The sequence below is a fragment of the Bombina bombina genome, chromosome 1, assembly GCF_027579735.1.
Source record: "Bombina bombina isolate aBomBom1 chromosome 1, aBomBom1.pri, whole genome shotgun sequence".
Taxonomy (NCBI): domain Eukaryota; kingdom Metazoa; phylum Chordata; class Amphibia; order Anura; family Bombinatoridae; genus Bombina; species Bombina bombina.
The window spans coordinates 795,411,337-795,432,951 of record NC_069499.1 but is presented as its reverse complement, the minus strand read 5'-3'; the positions used below and the strand labels follow the sequence as shown (position 1 = coordinate 795,432,951).

General features: G+C 38.0%; 1 protein-coding gene across 1 annotated transcript in view; it reads left to right on the top strand.

The window, feature by feature from the left end:
- The window catches only part of UTP14A (UTP14A small subunit processome component), a 57,252-nt gene that overhangs the window by 13,903 nt on the left and 21,734 nt on the right, over window positions 1–21,615 (top strand). The window contains exons 5-13 of the mRNA XM_053699354.1: window positions 916–1,058; window positions 2,173–2,328; window positions 3,533–3,652; window positions 4,107–4,201; window positions 7,734–7,857; window positions 7,949–8,026; window positions 8,193–8,574; window positions 10,088–10,518; window positions 19,794–19,987. Of these exons, the coding sequence (XP_053555329.1) occupies window positions 916–1,058; window positions 2,173–2,328; window positions 3,533–3,652; window positions 4,107–4,201; window positions 7,734–7,857; window positions 7,949–8,026; window positions 8,193–8,574; window positions 10,088–10,518; window positions 19,794–19,987 (1,723 nt within the window). The remainder of the gene's footprint in view (window positions 1–915; window positions 1,059–2,172; window positions 2,329–3,532; window positions 3,653–4,106; window positions 4,202–7,733; window positions 7,858–7,948; window positions 8,027–8,192; window positions 8,575–10,087; window positions 10,519–19,793; window positions 19,988–21,615) is intronic.

The window sequence follows — 21,615 nt, the reverse complement described above, 5'->3', positions numbered from 1 at the left end:
TCGGCTGACTCGCGCTCCACGCCAAAGATTCAGAAACACCGCACATGTCCACCACTGACGTCATGATTTGCGTCACTTGATTTCCAGTCAAGTGTAAAGTGGAAAGCCTCTTGCTGGGTAATTGTACCTCGATCTTATATGACCTTGCTCTTACTTGATGTATCAAAGGCCAAATAATCCCAAAAGTGAAAACGGTGCAGAGCAAGGTCATGTAATTAAAGATTTATTTAAAAGGTTAAAAACATATGGAAATCAAGTGATGCAAATTGTGACGTCAGCGGTGGGCGTCTACTGTGTTCCTGAATCTTTGGCGTGGAGCGCGAGTCAGCCGAGCCTATACTGCACAGTTTGTGCACCACCTTTGTGAGTACCCTACGTATCGATTTTTTGTGAATCCTTACACTCAATGATATAGCACCTTTAGACGCCTCTTCATTTTTGTCTTCCAGGACATTACTTTCATTATTCCATTCTATCGGAGAGTGCAACCTGTTACCGTGGATTATGAACATCCAATCTTATGATGTTTAATTACCCTGACTTTGAGTGGATATTGTGTGCTTATTTATATAAAATTAGGCCATTTATATTGGCCTAATTTTAAACCACTATAGATTATATCTGTGTGCGCACCTCTGTCACGATATTGTATATCTATATTGTGAGCTTTTTTTGTTTATTTCTTAATGTTGCATTTTTAAAGAATATTTTTAACTTTTTTTTTTTTTTTTTTTTTTTGCTTTTTGATTTTTTTTTTTTAATTTTACATTTTCCTTTCATTTAACATTGTTTTCATTCAATACTATTTTTAACATTTTAAAGTGCTCTTTCTTACATCTGACTTTTTTTTTTTTTAAAGCTTAGTTTCCCTCATATGCATTAATCTGAAGCATTTACATATGTGGTGTTTTTCAGGCATTGGAGAGAAGATAAGTCTTTCTGATCTCATTGATCCAATACAGAAAGCCAGCTCACTTGCCCATGTAAAGAGACAACTGAACAAAGTCAATCAGACAAAGAGTGAAGAACTACCTCTTAGCAAAGAAGAGACTCAGAGAGTAAGTGGGTTACATTTGGATAATAATATCATTTCCAGAGAAAATTATTTGTACCAGTGAAAACTTAATAATCAATGAAGACATATAATGTAAAAAGAACACACTACTATTAGAACAACTTAATTTGTAAACAAATTCAATTTTCTTGCCATTCTTCCCCTGTATCTAGAGCTACAAGGGACCCCCGATTTAAGCATTTTTTTTTTAAAAGGAAATCCTTCCTATATTACACATTTTAAACCCTGCTTAATAGGTCATAATAGTAAAAAATTATATGGTTTAATTAATTAGAGCATGTCATTTTAAGACGATTGACCCTACACTACTGCGTGTGTAACGCAATGTGCGACTAGAGCTGCTGACTGGATGAGTGGTGGTTTCCGCTCAGGGCCAGCAGTGCTTTGCGGGTACTGTGCAGCACTAATACTGTGTATTTAACCCACACACACTAGTGTAGGGTCAATAGTCTTAAAATCACATGCTCTAACAAATTAGAGCATATTATTTTTTTACTATTATGGCTTTTAAGTAGCTGTGCTCTTATGCCACTCCAGATTAATAACCAGCCAATGTTTAGGGGATACGTTATTATACCTCTCCTAAATTGCCAGATAAGGATAAGACCAGTGAACCAATCACCTGCATTTTATAGGCATATGGGACCCTTCATTTGATGAAGCAGAGTTTCTCATTCTAAGGTGTGTAAGGGTTAGCTGTGGTCTCCCCACATACAATGAGAAGGGCCTCTGCCCCTGAAGACCCCTGTATTGTGCTGCGTTGTCATCCACAGTATGGTGATTATTACCCATACAGAAGGGAGCCTGGTGATCAACTTTTAAAAATGGGGTTTCCGCATCACTCCTAGGAAAACAGTCCCTCCAGGACAACAACATTCTGCTGTTCCCATTTTATAAGTGATGGGGATGATAAGACTTCATTGTTTTACATTCAAGGAAATAAAGACAACAGAAATAGTTTTTTTTGTTTCCACTAATGATTGCTATACAGTACTCTGTAGGTCATGGGTTTGACACATACTAAGGGAGCTATCATGTATAGCATATTTTGTCAGAATACCATAAGCCAGCCTGTTGATTATGTTTTTTAATTACAGATACAAAGAGTGGTAGCTTATGAAAAGACCTCTGAGGAAGTATCCAAGTGGGACCATATTGTGAAGCAGAACCGTAAAGCAAAACAGCAGGTGTTTCCTATTAATGAAGAGGAGCAGAAACCTGCTTCCATTGAAGAGGTGGTAACAGGATGGAACGTAAGCGACTCTTTATGTCTCTGCAATATTGTTGTCAGCATACTTTGTGTGTGGTATGTTTTAACTCATAAATTCCCCATACATATTTTACAATGTAAAAAAATAGGGATTATACATTATTTATTTTTCCCCCAGTTTCCTGTAATTCATCTCTCAAAAAATGTGCTTTCTGCATCCCCCAAATTAATTTTATTAGGACAACAAACACGTAAATTACAAGATGACAAATTTTGTTTTTCTGCTATAGTAAAAACATATCAGCCAAGTCTAAAGTTGTGTTTTTTGTTTTTTTTAGTAAAAAAAAGACATCTTGTTTGCTGTGATTGTTTTTAAATGGCCAAACTCCACCCATCACTTGCCTTATTTAGAGTAGCTTGACTCTGCAAACAACAAGGATACAATGGATCATGCTGTTAATGAAAGTTAACTACAATGTCCCTTTAAAGGACACATGACATCATGGGTGTGTTGATTTAAAGGGACATTAAACCCCAAAAATGTATTTCATGATTCTGGTAGATAAGACAATTTTAAACATTTCAATTTACTTCTATGATCTAAGTTGCTTAATTCTTTAGATATCCTTTGTTGAAGAAATAGCAATGTACATGGGTGAGCCAATCACACGAGGCATCTCTGTGCAGCCACCAATCAGCAGCTACTGAGCCTATCTAGATATGCTTTTCAGCAAAGTATCTCAAGAGAATGAAGTAAATTAGATAATAGAAGTAAATTAGAAAGTTGTTTAATATTGCATGCTCTTTCTAAATTGTGAAAGAAAGAAATTGGGTTTCATGTCCCTTTAAAGAAGCACTAAAGGCAAAAAAATGATTTTGTGATTCAGGTAGAGCTCACAATTGTAAACAACTTTCCAATACACTTACTTGATCAAAATGTGCATAATCTTTTTTATATGCACACTTTTAGGCACCAGTCCCTACTGAGCATTTTCAAGGGTTCACATTAAATACGTATGTGCATTTTGTGATTGGCTGATGGCTGTCACATGATGCTGGGAGGAAGGAAAATTGTACTAAGAAGAACATCCACTACTCATTTGAAATTCAGACTGTTTTTTCATTGTCTTATTATTATGCATTTGTTCAACATGCAATTCTGCTGTGTTTAATGGTTCGTTAACACGCTAAATGCCCCATGTAAACCATTTAATGTTCAACAGATTTGTATATGTATTCTCTGCTAGGCACGCACACCTCTTGAGCTGGAAGTATTTAATATCCTTCATAAGAACAAACAACCAATAACCAACCCATTACTGACTCCTGTGGAAGAGGCAGCTTTGAAAGCCATGAGTGTAGAAGAGGTGAGTGCTTAGTACCCCAAAAAGCAAATGCTGCAAATTAATAGCATAGGCAGTTTGCAGCATTTTGAAAACCTGTCTTACAGATTTTGCTTTTTGGCCTTCCTTGGAACTGTGGGACAAAGTAGAGTTTTATACACAGAAGCAAGACTTGTTTAATGTACCTGTTACTATTTTTTTTGTCACACTCTCTATAATACTAAATGTATATACTTCTTAATTAACAGTATTAATTGTTATTATGTTAATGGATTACTTTGGTGTTTTATTTAAAAAAAAGTGTGCTATGTTTCTGTAAGGGTTTTCATATTGCTAGTATTCTAGTTATTGTTAAATTCATTGCCCTGTGGCCCTCTAATATTACGTGGTTATTACTGTTTGTTGGGATATAGCAAGCTAAGTCTGTATATTTTACTGTGGTGTCAGAGTTCTGTTAAAGATTTCTTGTTTCGCTTAGGCAAAGCTTCGTCGAGCAGAGCTGCAGAAAGCAAGAGTCCTGCAGTCTTTTTATGAGTCGAAAGCAAGACGTGAAAAGAAAATTAAAAGCAAAAAGTAAGCAGAGTTCTTTTTGTTTTTTGCAGTATATACTAATGTTATCAGTGTAAAATGATCCTATTTTAAATTATACTTGTATCCTTTCAATGAACTAAAAAGGAATCATTTACTAAGCTAGAGAGATAAGCCACTCACCTTACTTCTGTACGCTGTGTAGTTAAAGGGACACTAAAATGTCATTTTCCATGAAAAGTTTAAGGGTAAAATTTTTTTTAGGATTTAGACAGAACATGCAATTTTAAACAACTTATTAATTTTACTTCTATTATCAAATTTTCTTTGTTCCTATGGAACCTTTTGTTTAAAAGCATGGATGTAAGATCAGTAGCATGTACGTGCCTGGGGAACTATATGATAGCAGTTTTGCAAGAGCACTAAATGGCAGCACTGTTTTCTGCCATGTGTTGCTCCAGACACCTACCTAGGTATCTCTTTAACAAAGAATACCATAGGAATTAAGCAAATTTGATAATAGGCATAGATTGGAAACTTTAAAAAAAAAATATTTATGGGTTTCATATCCCTTTAATTATCCATAGTGCAAAAAATGTAATGTACGCTTATTATTGCCTTGTTTTTCTGTAAGGTTGTAGTTTTTCACTGACCCTAGAGAAGCATGTATTCCATGAATACAGGACCCTGAACATCCTACCTGAGACCTTCACGTGGTCATTGGCCTATCACCAGTTGGCCAAATGCTGTAACTAACTATAATGCTTTTATTCTAGCTTTGTGCTTGCAAGAAAGTGCCAGACTATGTGTTGTTCTTTTATTTTGTTTTGTAATTTACCCTATGGACTTTGCACCCAGGCTTGTTTGGGGTTAACTGCCTGAGTCCCCTAAAAGCTGTGCGGCTGTCTGAGTGAACACCCATGGCTGTGCGTTTTGTAGGGTCGTATGAGGTGCACCCATTCTGGTTTGATATTGCAGTCCATTTTCATGTTTTATATGCTTTGTGTATGTGTATATCCTCTCTTCACACGTCGGCAATAACTAATCCGGCTTCCTCCAATCAAGGCATGGCCTCAGGCAATGACTCCCCTGGGGGGAAAGCCGTGATTGGAGGAAGCTGGATTAGTCATTGCTGACGTGGGAAGAGAGGATCTCCGGGTGGGGGAAGCTGCTCTGGCTGTGAAAAAAACAAAGGTAAGGTTTTTTTTTTGTTTTTTTTTTTAAACAGAACGGCTGCTTTGTAAACTTTGATGAATGAAAGTGCTCCTGTTTTAATAGTATTTTTAAAAACCGGGCTTTCATTCATCAAAGTTTTACCTTCACTTTAAAGGATAGCACTCACAAGTCTTAAACATCCATCTTTTTATTGTTAATATATTAAAAATAGGTCACATAGTCAATGTTTAGGCTAAAAGATAAGCACTTGTCAATATCAGATACCTGGTAAAGACTTTCCTAAAGTGTTTGCTTTTACGTTTTAAAAAAAATAAAATAATAATAATAAAAAATAAATATATATATTTTGTGGTCTAGTATACAGAATCTAATAAAATGCCTGCATTTGGTAGGCTAGTACAATGTAAAGTGTACATTTTGGGATATAAGTTAAATATTTTTTTGATAGGTCATTGAGCTCATTGCCCAGACTACAACATGATGTTAAATTTGGTAAAGCAATTTGTGCATTTTTATTTTTTTTTTTTTTTTTTTTTTTTTAATGTTTTGTCCCTACCTGTCCACAGGAAGCGAACCCAGAAGCATGAATTCTACCTAAATTCTCCCTACACTTATCCTGATTTACAAAACTTTTCTAATACTGTAATGATATTTTTTATTCCAGAGAATTACTACAAAATTAGGCTTTCTCCTATATTTAAAGGGACAGTCCACACCAAAAATGTTATTGTTTTCAAAGATAGTTAATTCCTTTTACTTACCATCTATATGGCACACATTAAAAAATAAACAGTACGTGTTTTTTAACTATTCACAGCCAGACAGTGATATAAGAGGTGGACTGCGGGGGCGTCCCCCATAATTCCACTACTGACATTTCTTGTGGCAGAGACGGCTCCTGTTTGCATTTCCCAACCAGCATGGTTAACAGGGTGGCTCATTTTGATTTTGGGGCTCCACATCAGGATGTTCACATCTGTTTCTCCTGCAACGGAAGCGTTTTTACACTGTGAGAGCAATAATTTAGGTACCAGACAACAAGCTGCTTTAAAGCTCACATGGCTTTTATGTGCTACATAGTCCTAGTCCCCTTGTGATCTTGCATTTTTGTCAAAAGAAGGCAACAATCTGGGTGATTATCTTTTTTTTTGTTTTGTTTGTTTTCCTGTTGCTTCAACTCCATGGGTCATTTTGTATGCTAGCTCTGGTGCCTGGTCATCTGTAGCATTCAAAATGCCCATTTCACTGGTTAAAGGCCAGTGTGGCTGAAAGTTTATAAGGACTCACAACTACACACTGCATCCATTTATCAATATACAAGTGAACACATTTCCAAGTACACCTGTCCACACGTAATAGTAGAGTAATGATTCAGATAGATCATGCCATCTTTAGAGAAAAAAAAAAAAAGAATATGCAGATATCCTATAATACTGGGAGTTACCTGGTGATTGCTAGCTCCCAGTAGTGCATTGCTGCTCTGGTGTCTACTTTAACTATGTGTTTAATCCCTTTGCCGGGGTTAAGCACATCGTTATATACAAGTAACAGTGCAATAATAAAATGCTCTAATACATTTGATTGTTTTTCTTTTTTTTTCACTTGTATATTCATTTAAGACTGATGCTTGTTAATGATTAACTGCAGGCACACTCATGTGACCCTGCACAAAAGGAGCTCCAAAACTTCAATTTGTAAAAAGGGCAATATCTGCGAAGCGCAATAAAATGGGGACAAGTAAAACGATTAGGGCTGCAACAACTAATCGGTAAGTTTAATCATAAAAATAGTTGTCAACAAATCTCATTATCAATTAGGTGGTCAGCGATTAGTTGGTCAGTTGCACAGCACCAGCTGCTTTAATCTGATGATCTACTGCAACTAAGATTGTGCAAAAAAATTGAATGTATTTATTTTTTTAATCTTTTTTTCTATCCGATTAATCAGACAAAAATCATCCGATTAATCGGATAGAAAAAAAAAAAAAAAAAAAAAAAATGTTTGTACAATACCATGTGCAGGAGTTCATCGGATTGAAGCAGCTGGTGCTGTGCAATTAACCAACTAATCGCTGACCACCTAATTGATAATGCGATTCTTTGACAACTATTTTTATGATCAATCTTACCGATTAGTTGTTGCAGCCCTAAAAACGATAAATAAAAATGGCTCTTTTTCCTATCTAACACACATGCAAAAACAGTTAAATTACTGGAATCATAGGCAAAATAAAGAAAGTAAGTCTATTACATTTGTTTTTTTTTATTTTACTGCATATAGTTAAATATGTTTTTGAGAATTATTATTTTAATTTTAATGTCCCTTTCACTTGACTTGTCCACAGCATTATGTATACAGTGTGAAATAACTGTTAATCTTAGATTACTTTCTGTTTTTATAGGTACCACAGACTACTTAAAAAAAGCAAACAAAAAGCAGCTCTGAAGGCATTTGAAGAATTGAAAAAAACAAATCCAGAAGCTGCTCTAGAGGAATTACAGAAACTGGAGAGATCCCGTATGGAGGTGACTGTGACTATACAATCAGACACCCATTTGTACTGACTCAACATTGGGCTTTTCTTCTGAAAATCAATCACATTTCTTTGTTTAACAGGAGAGAATGACCCTAAAGCATCAGAACAAAGGCAAATGGGCGAAGTCCAAAGCCATAATGGCAAAATACGATGAAAGTGTAAGTGGAAGATTCTCCAGTGGGGGAAAAAAAATCTTTTCACAAAATAATTACAACCTATGTAATTTTAATAATAATTGTTAATTTTGGAATTTGGGTGGATAATATGTCCAGCACTTAGAATGGATTAACATAATTCACTAATATCTTTTTTCTCCTCTTCTAGGCACGCAAAGCAATGCAAGAGCAACTAGAGCAGAACAAGGAGCTTACTAGAAAGATTGAGATTGTGTCCAGCAGTGAAGACAACGAAGATGCAGAAGATGAAATAATTCCTGCCTTTGTTAATGATGCCCAAATGAATCTTGAAGGTCCAAACCCATGGATGACTGGAAAGCTGAGCAGTGAAGCAAAGGATTCTGGGAACGAAGCCGCTGTTACAGACACACAACCTTCTCAGTTAATCACAGATAATCCTGATGAGCAAGATGTGAAAATTGATTCTGAGGAGGATCTATCAGAAGAAGAAGAAGAGGTTTTGCTTCAAGAGTTTGAGGAAAAAAGAAGACTGAGAAAAGCAGAAGAAGTAGAAGACTCCAATAAACCAAGTGAGTAGTGGTCAACAAATGTTATACAAAGTAAGCTGTAGTGTCCAAAAATCTCATACTTTGAGAATTTCTAACCAGTCGCGTAGTAAAACAATTAAACAAAAAACGGCAATTAAATATAAAGTACAAATAATAATGCAATGCTCACTTTGTATGTAATCTAGTAAAATAATGTGCTTGTAATCTTTTTATATAATTCTAATAATTCTATAACTTTAAAGGGACACTGAACCCACAAATTTTGTTTTTTAATTCAGAAAGAGCATGCAATTTTAAGAAACTTTCTAATTTACTCCTATTAATTTTTCTTTGTTCTCTTGCTATCTTTATTTGAAAAAGAAGGCATCTATGCTTTTTTTGGGTTCAGTACCCTGGACAGCATTTTTTTTATTGGTGGATGAGTTTATCCACCAATCAGCAAGGACAACCCAGGTTATTCACCAAAAATGGGCCGGCATCTAAACTTACATTCTTGCATTTTAAATAAAGATTCAAAGAGAATGAAGAAAATTTGATAATAGGAGTAAATTAGAAAGTTGCTTAAAATTTCATGCTCAATCTGAATCATCAAAAGAAATTTTTGGGTACAGTGTCCCTTTAATATATAATCTCTATAGCGTTTGTGGGGGTTTGTCCCTATCATCCAATGAGAATGAATACTGTGGTACCCTATATGGATTTTCTGCTACTTTTAGTTTAAATTATAAACTGCTTTTGCTTAAAGGGACAGTCAAGTCAAAATTTAACTTAAATGATTCAGATAGGGCATGCAAGTTTAAACAATTTTCCAGTTCACTTAAATTAGCTTTCTTCTCTTGGTATTTTTTGTTTAAAACTAAACCTAGGTAGTCTAATATGCAAATTTCTGGGCCATGAAGGCCGCCGCTTATCTCTGTGCATTTTTACAGTTTTTCACAAACACTGCTAGTTCATGTGTGCCATATAGGTAACATTGTGCTCACTCCTGGGGAGTTATTGGAGTCAGCACTGATTGGCTAAAATACATGTCTGTTAAAAGCACTGAGATAAGGGGGCAGTCTGCAAAGGCTTAGATACAAGGTAATCTGAGGTGAAAACTGTATTAATATAATCGTGTTGGTAATGCGAAATGGGTAATAAAGGGGTTATTTATCTTTTTAAACTATAAACATTTTCAAGTAGACTGGCCATTTTAACTTTTGTTTGCTACTCTTTTGTAAGTTTTTACGTTTTACTATTTTTGCTTAGCGTCTTCCCTTTAATAATAACTTAAACTCTAATTTGTTTTTACATTCCTTGTATTGTGACCAAACCATTTAAACTCAGCTGTGCAACTTGAAATGCTGACTTGTTCAGTGGTAGTTTCCATTTGGGACCTTCAGTTTTCTAGAGCAGTACTTTTACCTATGTTTATACTTCTTGGTGAGGAATAAACGCACATATTTTCAGGGTCGATTTTACTATAATTGTTCTTCTAAGGTAGTCATTCTAATATAAAGGTGTAAACATATTTTATTGATATGTCTGCTTTTAGTGACTTCGGAAAAGCTCTGTGATGCAGAGGCCGATATTGGAGAGGATCAGGTATCTCAGTTCAACCACCTTTTCCAGAGACTTTTAGAACAGAATAAAGAAACCAAAAGCACAGCTAGCCCACAGAGGGGAGATGATGAATCGTCTGAATCTGAAAACGAAGAAGGGGAAGAAGATCCGTTGCTAACTGAGCGTCTGGAAAGGAAACAGACTCTTGAAGAAGTCAGTGCTCTTGGAGGAGAAGAATGGGAAGATGAACCCATTCAACAGAAGGTGCAATCCTGTAAAAAGAAGGCACCAAAAGAAGCAACACAACCTAACAAGTCAGAGCAGGCTGGGAAACCAAAGCTTATTGACAACAGTGAGGTTCTTCCTGTAAAAGCTCAGAGGATCAAAATACCTTTGCTTCCCACCACTGTGGAGGAAGAGGAGGTAAGAAAATATATAGAGAGAATTAGTTTGAAATTAACAGCTTATAAAAATAGTTACCTAATTTCTCAATAATAATGAAATAAACAATTCCAAAAAATATCTATTTAAAAACAAATAAAATGTAAATTTCCCATAAACTTTGTATGTACTAATATGGTTTCACCAGTAAAATCAGCAAATTAAAACTACAATTTCATACAGTTTGGAAATGTCTTACTTTGGCTGGGTTCTCGTCTGTGCTCCATCTAATGCCACGTTACAGTTCACTAGCATTGGCCATTAAATTAGGCCTCATCTTGAGTTTTGTGTACAGTTCTGGAGGCCATATTTCCAGAAGGATATAAATGAACTGGATGCTGCTTAAAGGGGGATATAAAACTGCAACGTCGTCTAAAAAAATAGAACAAAGGCTTGATGACTTGAAGAGAGTGCACTGTTAATTTGTCTCCCCTTTAATGTGTTTGCAATTATCCATTTTACCTGCTGAGTGTATTACATTATTTACAAATAGCTCCTTTTTCTTTGATTTTGGCATTTGAAAAAGCTGCTTTATCTTGTGGTATCCCCACCTATACTGAAAATGTCAATACTTAAAGGGACGGTCTACTCCACAATTTTTAATGTTTAAAAAGATAGATAATCCCTTTATTACCCATTCCCCAGTTTTGCATAACCAACACCTTTATATTATTACACTTTTTACCTCTGTGATTATCTTGTATCCAAGCTTTTGCAGACGGCCCCCTTATTTCAGTTCTTTTGACAGACATGCATTTTAGCCAATCAGTGCTGACTCATAAATAACACCACAGGAGTGAGCACAATGTTATCTAATATTGCACACACAAACTAGTGCTGTCTAGCTGTAAAACACTTTCAAAATGCACTGAGAAACTAGCATATGAGCCAACCTAGGTTTAGCTTTTATCAAAGAATACCAAGAGAACGAAGCAAATTTGAGGATAAAAGTAAAATGTAAAGTTATTTAAAATTGCATTCCCTTATCTGAATCATGAAAGTTTAATTTTAACTAGACTTCCCTTTTAAACATTGGCTATAAAAAAGCTATGTAAACATAGCCAGCAGAAGAAATTACTCTCGAAGTGGGTGTTCTCGAAGTGGGTGATAAGTAATAATGTTAATTTTCAAATGTTAATCTTTCAAGTGTTGTGCTTTGTTACACAGACAGATGTAAGATAAGGAAACATTTTGAGTGTAAAGAAATTAAATAAGGAGATCTAATGTCCCTGCTAGCTCAGCCAATTTTTATGGTTTGTGGTGTCAAAGAACAAAAACTATTTCATATACAAAAATAAACCGAAAGGGAGCCATTTCTCATACATTTTATACTGTGTTTCTGGTATAACAAGTGATTGGAAGTACATCAAGGGGAAACCAATTTTACAGTACACTGTCTCTTTTAAATATATATATATATATATATATATATATATATATATATATATATATATATATATGTGTGTGTGTGTTTAGGTTTGAGAATGGGGAGAGGTGATATGAAACCTTTAAGTTTATTAATGGTCTTAATAAAACTGAAGCTGAACATATTTTTCACAGAAAAAGAAATGTCAGAACGAGGGGTCACAATCTTATGTTGAAGGCTAGTATGTTTAGGATTAATGGGTGGTTGAGTCAAGGAATGAACTTCCATTAGAGGTAGTAAAGACAAGCACTATGGAGACTTTAAGAATGCCTGGGATTAGCTTAATGGGACAGTCAACACTAAAATTGTTATTGTTTAAAAAAAATAAAAATAAAATAGATAACGCCTTTACTACCCATTCCCCAGCTTTGCACAACCAACATTTGTTATCTTAATTTACTTTATAACATTTAAACCTCTAAATTTCTGCCTGTTTCTAAGCCACTACAGACAGCCTCTTATAACATGCTTTTTTATTAGCTTTTCACAACAGGAGACTGCTAGTTCACGTGGCTCATATAGATAACATTGTGCTCACGCCCGTGGAGTTATTTAAGAGTTGGCACAACACAGTATTAAATGCAAGTCAACAGATAATAAATAAAAAGTATTTCTTTTTCAAGATACAATGAGTCCACGGATTTCATCCTTGTGGGATTACGCCTCCTGGTCAGCAGGAGGAGGCAAAGAGCACCACAGCAGAGCTGTATAAATAGCTCCTCCCTTCCCTCCCAACCCAGTCATTCTCTTTGCCTGTGTTAGTGATAGGAAGAGGCAAAGTGAGGTGTTAGTTTTAGATTCTTCAATCAAGTGTTTATTATTTTTAAAGTAGTGCCACAGTGTGCTACTTTGTTCCAGGGTGTAGCCTAGACCAGATCAGTCTCTTCAGTAAAAAGAGAAGCATTTGGTGGCTTTAAAGCAATGGGAACTTGTGGGACATAATTCTCACTGCGCCTCCCATACTGTGATGCTGCCCTTTCTGTGATGGCCTAAGCTGCATTTAACTCAGGCTTCATCTTTTGCAGGACTACAGCCTCAATGGACCTCTGAACCCTGTTGAGGCTGTCCTGCTGTCAGACAGCATATGAGGTAAGTGCAGCCTTTATTTCTCTGCTAAAGTTCCTCAGGGACTTCTTTACCTCAGAAAGGTTTTTCTGCACTTATGTACATCTAGGGGACTCGGGGGCTCTGTCAGTAAAGAGCTTTTCTCCCTGACAGCTTTAACAGACTGGGCCGCATTTCTGGGGGACTATGTCTCATTTCACAGTAGGGGACTCCTCACATGGCGTCTTATTTCAGTAATGGGGCATATTTTAAGCTCACTACGTGACAAACGTGTCTAGCATTGGTCATTAACTTGTCGACCATGGCTACTGGCTATCCTTTCCAGGGGGCTTAATGAGGAACAATCTGTGTGTGTGTGTGGTTTTTCCCTCCCGGCGCTTTCTGGGTTAATCTGTCATGGCGACCGGGAGATGGTAGTTAACGCCCATGATGGGCGGGGTTTTCGCAAGATAGACATATCATACTAGACAGTAACATCGATGTGTATTATGACCGATTAGGCTGTTCTTAGGCAGCAGGCTGCTCAGATTTTATTTGCACGCTCCCGGTGCCTTTACAATAACTAGGGCGACAGGGAGATAGTTGACAAAACGCCCACGAGGGGCGGCGTTCATAAAGGCGCCAAAGTAAAGGGCGCCGAGGTCTCTTCTTCCTCCTGATTGATAATTGAGCCATATAGTAGGGAGTGGAGGACTTTTATTTGCGCAAGTAAAATCGGCGCACAAAATATAGCAGTGTTCCTTTTTGAGATCTGTTATTTCTCTTCCGGCATGTGCGACATATGGCTGGTGACAAGAAACAGTATCGCACATTTTATATAAACACTCCTGTTTTTGTTGTGGACTTAGGTCATGTTGTTATAACATGACGCTCTACGTGTACATTTTCTTATATAGAATGTCAGTAGTTGCTCTGTTACTTGGGTGCTGCAGTATTTCCCTTTTGCAAACAAGAAGATAAATTCTTTCAGTTTTATTTTTAAAGGGACAGTAGTATATATATATATATATAATAACGTTCTCTTCCTGTTAAGAGACAGTAACATTTTTCCTTGATGCCTTTCTGCTGTTGAATGTATTGTACTTATAAGTGCACACATACAGTATGTTTTCTGGCTCCCATGCGGTGCTCTGCGGTTCCTTGCAATAATGGTTAGCTAAACTACCTTGCAAGCACAAGGTTAAATATGGAATTGTGGACACATGACATGGTTGATTTATGTACATCACAATGGCTATTTAAAAAAAAAAAAAAAAAAGCCAAATTAATTTTAGCTGTTTGCCTGTTAGTTCATCTTTTGTGACTAAGGATGAATCAATCACACACAGGAATTGGGTTATTTTTCAAAGAAACAGTATAGTTCCTATGTGAAAACTTTGTTAAAGATTTATTTTTTCTTGTTGAACTACTCTCTACGGCGCTGGCAGTTTGGGAGTATGTTAAAATGACCACAAAATTCTCCTAACAATTGTATGACCACATGCAGTGCCCTGCGTTTCCCTTCCCACTACACTAGGGGTTATGATGCATTTTATTTTTTTGCATATGATAAAAGCATATTCGAGGCACTGCTATTCTGAAAGGTTTCTCCACGTTCCTGAGAATCTCAGTTTCAGATGGAATTGGTACCTTAGGCATTCCCTATATTTACAAGATAGACGTATCGGCTAAGAGGCTGGACGTCCTTCCTTAGACCCAGCATTGGTAGCATAATGGCTAGCTGATCTACCTTGCAGAAAGTTTGTGGTTTGAATCCAACTACTGCTCCTTGAATATGCACTCAAACGATGTTTAGGGTCACTACGAGAACTTCTATACCCTTATAAGATAGTCCTTTGGACACTCACCATGGCAACCTACTGTGTATTTTGCTACCGTCACGTTTTGGTTTGATACGTTGTCTAAGGCTATTAGTCAGTAGATTTTCTGGATCAAATCCAAGACTGGATACAGTTTTCAATTGACTAATTCCTTTCTTTCAATTTCTTCCTTCCAGTTCTCTAGCGGGGAGCATAGGTGGCTCTGTTCCAGTTCTGGGAACCTTTTGGTTGGAGCCTTGTTTTACGGATACGTGTTCTAAGACTAGGATTTTGGTGAACACATACCCTGCTGTTGAATCATAGACGGCATGGGGGACATGCCCCTGTCCGGGATGGATCTTGTAGGGGTTGATTTTCCGTTTTCGCTCATGTTTAGTTTTGAACTCAAATGTTTTCCTCTCAGGGGCAGTTTCTGCTTTCATAATTGTCTGAGGCTAAGACATAGGGAGGGAAGTTCTTACACTGCGTAGGAAGTCCTCTCAGACCTGGGAGTGGTTGACCCAGTCCTAATTCTGGTATTGGGTATAGGGTTACCAGTTGGATTGTTGTTCCTAACCAATGGGAATTTTTCTGACCATTTTGTAAGGCCTTGGTCTTTGAAGGTCGGCTTATATCACCTGTGAAAGGGTCAAGTACTCTCATGGTGACGTTCATGAGACTCGTCTCAAGTTCTGGGGTTTACCTTTTTTTGGGTAAACACTTCCTGTTCGTGTTTCCTTTCGGGCTTGCCTTGGTCCCAAGTTTTTTCGGAGACTCGGGGATCGCTGTTAGCGGTGCTTCAGTTACGGGGCTTGGCAATGGCGCCCTATCTGGCTAATGTCACTAGTTCAGGGGTCATCTTTACAGCAAGCAAGTTTTGCACGAACGTGGTGTTCTACCTCTCGTGAGCTCACGGGTGGAGGAAGGTGTTCCTTGGTCCAAAGCACAAGGGTTGCTCTCTTGGGAATCATGCTGAATTCCATGTCACTGAGGATTTTTCTGACCGAGGTCAGGAACTCAGGGTAATTCTGGTCTAGTCCCTCAGTCCACCTCTCGGCCTTCTGTGACCCAGTGTGTAGAGGTATTCGGACTGGTGGCGTTGACAATGGACATTAACCGGACAGTTGGCTCAGCATGTTAAGGCACTATGGCTGAGCTCTGTAACAACCTGAGGCTTCATTCCCCGGTGAGGTCCACTCAACCTTTTATCCTTATATATATCACTAATCTGTGCAGCGTCTTGTGTCACTTAAATTTTCATTGGTTAGTTCCATTCAGTCCTATGCAGTTTAGCATACTTGGACAATGTAAAGTAGCTTATGTAAACTTGTCTTCTCAGGTCCCCTTATCTCAGGGTATGTGATTTTGCAGTGTGTGGACTCATGTGGAGTCTGTTCTTTTTATAGACTTCATGCTACTGTAAGCGAGCTTAGAGGCTCTTCTGGTCTGGCCCCAGTTTGTTTCGGCCCAGTTTCTTTCTCGCTATCTGTCAGTGTTCCTTATCCCTGGGGTGGATTTTTGGGAAGCGGATTTTCTGAATGGCCAGAATTTCATCCGGGTGAGTGGGAACTCCATACGGGAGTTTTCTCCATCCTGATTTTCTTCTGGGGTCGGACAGAGTTGGATCTCATGGCATCTTGTCAGACTGCCTGGCTTTTGGGATGCAGGTCTCGGTTCGGGTCCACCGGTCCGAGCTGATAACTGCCCTGGCAGCTCTTTAGTCCTTCGGTCTAGCATGTCTATTTCCCCCATTTGTGCTTCTTTGCTGGGTCAAATTAGAGGAGTCATCAGTGCTTCTCCTCGCTTCTGCGTGGTTTCGCAGGATTTGGTATTCCGATCTGGTGAATGTGTCTCTACATTCTTGGATACTACTGTTGCGGAGGGAACTCTGGCTATTTGCTTGGAGATTGGACGCTTGATCCTGTTCATTTGGTCATAGTTACCTTAATTCAGGCGTGTAAGCCTGTCATTTGAATGATTTTCCATAAGATGGGGCATTTTCTGGTGTGAATCCAGGGTTCCTCAGGGAGGAAAGACAGGATTCCCAGGATTTTGTTTTTCCTTAAAGGCTTTTTTTCAGAGAGTTCCCTATAGGGTCAGATCTCTGTTTTTTCTACTTTGGTACAACAGTGTTTGGCAGCTGTCCCAGATGTTCATTCTTTTTGTCAGGCTATGGTTAGAGTCCGGCCTGTGTTTTCTCCAATTGCACCTCCGTGGAGTTTGAATTTGAATTACCTATGCATTCCATTGATATTAAGTTTATCTTGGAAAGCTTTATTTTTTGTTTTTTCTTCTGCTCAAAGAAGTGTTTGCGTTTTCGGCATTATCATATAAATTTGCCTTGCCTTATTTTTCTTTGGCTAAGGTCTTGTTATGACCTATACTTGGTTTTGTTCCTAAGGTTATTTCTGTGGAGGAAATTAATTAGGAAACTGTTGTTCCTTTCTTGTGTCCCAATCCTTCTTCTGAGAAGGAGTGTCTATTGCATACTTTGGACGTGGTCCGTGCTTTGAAGTTCTACTTATGGGCGACTAAGGATTTTCGCCATTCATTTAAATTGTTTGTTGTTTTTTCCGGAACTCGTAGGGGTCAGATAGCTACAGCTACCTCTCTTTCTTTTTGGCAGAAGAGTATCATCCGCTTTGCATATGAGACTGCTGAACAGCAGCCTCCTGAATGGATTGCAGCTTTTTCCGTTAGGGCTGTGCCTTCCTCATGGACATTCAAAAATGATGCTTCTGTTGCACAGATTTGCAAGGCTGCGACTTGGTCGTCTCTTTACATTTTTTCCATATTTTACAACTTTGATACTTTTGCCTCAACTGAGGCTGTTTTTGAGAATATAGTTTTTCAAGCTGCGGTGCCTTTTGTTTAGGTTCCCTATCTTGTCCCTCCCGTTTCATCCGTGTACTATAGCTTTGGTATTGTATCCCACAAGTAAGGATGAAATCCGTGGACTCATCGTATCTTGAAAAAGAAAAGCAAATTTATGCTTGCCTGATAAATGTATTTCTTTTTTGATACGATGAGTCCACGGCCCACCCTGTTTGATGAGACAGGTTATTATATTTTTTGTTAAACTTCAGACCCCTCTGCACCTTGGCTTTTCCTTTCTCTTCCTAACTTTGGTCGAATGACTGGGTTGGGAGGGAAGGGAGGAGCTATTTATACAGCTCTGCTGTGGTGCTCTTTTCCTCCTCCTGCTGACCAGGAGGCGTAATCCCACAAGTAAGAATGAAATCCGTGGACTCATCGCATCGAAAAAGAAATACATTTATCAGGTAAGCATAAATTTACTTTTTTTATTTTTAAGGGAGATATACTAATACAAACCCAAGCAAAGTTATGATGGGTATATTGCACCCTATTAAGGGGATAGTGTGCAGATCCTTTAAGTTGATATGTTTAGACTACAAATAAGGAAGAGAATGTACGAACTCAATTAGTTACTACATACAAGACAGGGATTTCAGCACACTGTTTTTAATTATTAGACAAAGGATGTGTCGTCACACCATAAACATATAGGTGGTGACTGCAGTGCCTATCTAATCAAGAATATACATCATGAGGTCAAATCTCTAAATACAATGTAGACAAATGAACCATAGCTAAATAGTATAGACATCACAAGATACAGGTGTTCAGATTACCTAAAAAAGAAGATAGAAATTAGCAAAAAGGTGAAAGCTAAATAAAGCAACACCTTCACTAGAGGGTGGCTTCGCAGCCTAAGCGAAAAATGGCCACCTTAGTGATCCTTGAGGATCTATGCTTAACATAAAAACTCCTTCAAGCTCTCACCATATCCTAAGTATAAACATATGAAATACAATGTTGATCAATGCATACATAATAACGAAGTAGCAACACCTCCACCAGAGGGTAGCTTCGCTACGCAGGCGAATAAAATAGGCTACCTTGGTGATCCTTGAGGATCTATGCTGTTGTGGACATATAGTTATATGTGCTATTATACATGTGTTTAGACAATGGTAAGCGTGCCATGATGAGGGGTGTGTACAACACCTGTTTCAGAGGACACCACTATAAATCAATAGTCCACATCTTCATGAAATATAATATAATGCAGACATCGGATCTATGTACACCCCCAATTAAATCGGGCGCTACCAGTAAGGGTTTGGTTCAGTTTAGATTAATACAGTTGCATATTTCATAATCCGCAACAAACATGTCCATAATAAGTGAGGACAAAACAGTCCAGCATCATGTGAACAAAGAACAGTTCATATAACAAACTGGATTCCTCTGTGAAAAGGTGTATATGATAGTTACCACCTTCACTGCAGCCTTGCTCTGAAAACGTATTTTCCATAGAGGAGATATCCATAGTATTTCCGGTTAGCATTGAAAGTATTCATCCTCAATGGCAAACTTCCAATAGTTCGCTTAAGTGACGAGCAACTGCAGATTTCAAAACACACAGTTGAAAGCTGAAAACCAACCGAAACGTTTTGCCCTGAGGAAGCCCCAATGATGCTGTATTCACGTGGGGGGTAAAACACGTGTCGGCAGTGACGTATCCAGAGCGGTTGGCCCTGATACTTACCTAATTGGTTGGTTTCCAGCTTTCAACAGCGTGTTTTGCAATCTGCAGTTGCTCGTCACTTAAGCAAACTATTGGAAGTTTGACAGTCTGCAGAGGCTTAGATACAAGGTAATGACAGAGGTAAAAAGTGCATTAATATAACCATGTTGGTTGTGCAAAACTGGCGAATGGGTAATAAAGGAATTATCTATCTTTTAAAACAATAAAAATTCTAGTATAGAATGTCCCTTTAAGGATCCTATCCTACGTACTAATGAAGCTTACATTTTATTGGAAATTTGGGCAGACTTTGATGGCCTATGGTTTTTATCTTTTGTCAAATTCTATTTTTTAATGAGAAGTGCTGCTCATGTTGTAGATTTTGGTATTTATTTCTTGTTGTTCCCTAATGCAGGAGGAGGACGGTGATGTTGATCAGAAGATGATTATTCACGAAGCATTTGCTGGAGATGATGTCATCAGGGACTTCCTGACAGAGAAGCGTAGTGCTGAAGATGCTGGGAAACCGAAGGACATCAATCTAGTGCTGCCTGGTTGGGGAGAGTGGGGTGGAACTAATCTTAAAGTCAGCAAGAAGAAACGTAGAAAGTAAGTAGTGCAGAAATAGATCCTAAGTGGTTCAGTTTTATCATATTGCTTTGTGGATTGGTATATAATATGGAGATTGCTTTTTATGCAAAAAGCTGCCTACTTAGTGCTAAAACCTTTTAGACACCAACCATTAAAGGGATATGAAACACAAAAATTTTATTTTGTGATTCCGACAGTTACTATTTTTAAAGTTTCCAATTTACTTCAATTATTACATTTTGCTTTGTTCCCATGCTGATCTTTGTTGAAGAGATACGTAGATAAGTATCTGAAGCAGTACATGATAGATAATAGTGCTGCTATCTAGTGCTCTTGCAAATCTGCTGACATACAGGGAGTGCAGAATTATTAGGCAAGTTGTATTTTTGAGGATTAATTTTATTATTGAACAACAACCATGTTCTCAATGAACCCAAAAAACTAATTAATATCAAAGCTGAATAGTTTTGGAAGTAGTTTTTAGTTTGTTTTTAGTTATAGCTATTTTAGGGGGATATCTGTGTGTGCAGGTGACTATTACTGTGCATAATTATTAGGCAACTTAACAAAAAACAAATATATACCCATTTCAATTATTTATTTTTACCAGTGAAACCAATATAACATCTCAACATTCACAAATATACATTTCTGACATTCAAAAACAAAACAAAAACAAATCAGTGACCAATATAGCTACCTTTCTTTGCAAGGACACTCAAAAGCCTGCCATCCATCGATTCTGTCAGTGTTTTGATCTGTTCACCATCAACATTGCGTGCAGCAGCAACCACAGCCTCCCAGACACTGTTCAGAGAGGTGTACTGTTTTCCCTCCTTGTAAATCTCACATTTGATGATGGACCACAGGTTCTCAATGGGGTTCAGATCAGGTGAACAAGGAGGCCATGTCATTAGATTTTCTTCTTTTATACCCTTTCTTGCCAGCCACGCTGTGGAGTACTTGGACGCGTGTGATGGAGCATTGTCCTGCATGAAAATCATGTTTTTCTTGAAGGATGCAGACTTCTTCCTGTACCACTGCTTGAAGAAGGTGTCTTCCAGAAACTGGCAGTAGGACTGGGAGTTGAGCTTGACTCCATCCTCAACCCGAAAAGGCCCCACAAGCTCATCTTTGATGATACCAGCCCAAACCAGTACTCCACCTCCACCTTGCTGGCGTCTGAGTCGGACTGGAGCTCTCTGCCCTTTACCAATCCAGCCACGGGCCCATCCATCTGGCCCATCAAGACTCACTCTCATTTCATCAGTCCATAAAACCTTAGAAAAATCAGTCTTGAGATATTTCTTGGCCCAGTCTTGACGTTTCAGCTTGTGTGTCTTGTTCAGTGGTGGTCGTCTTTCAGCCTTTCTTACCTTGGCCATGTCTCTGAGTATTGCACACCTTGTGATTTTGGGCACTCCAGTGATGTTGCAGCTCTGAAATATGGCCAAACTGGGGGCATCTTGGCAGCTGCACGCTTGACTTTTCTCAGTTCATGGGCAGTTATTTTGCGCCTTGGTTTTTCCACACGCTTCTTGCGACCCTGTTGACTATTTTGAATGAAACGCTTGATTGTTCGATGATCACGCTTCAGAAGCTTTGCAATTTTAAGAGTGCTGCATCCCTCTGCAAGATATCTCACT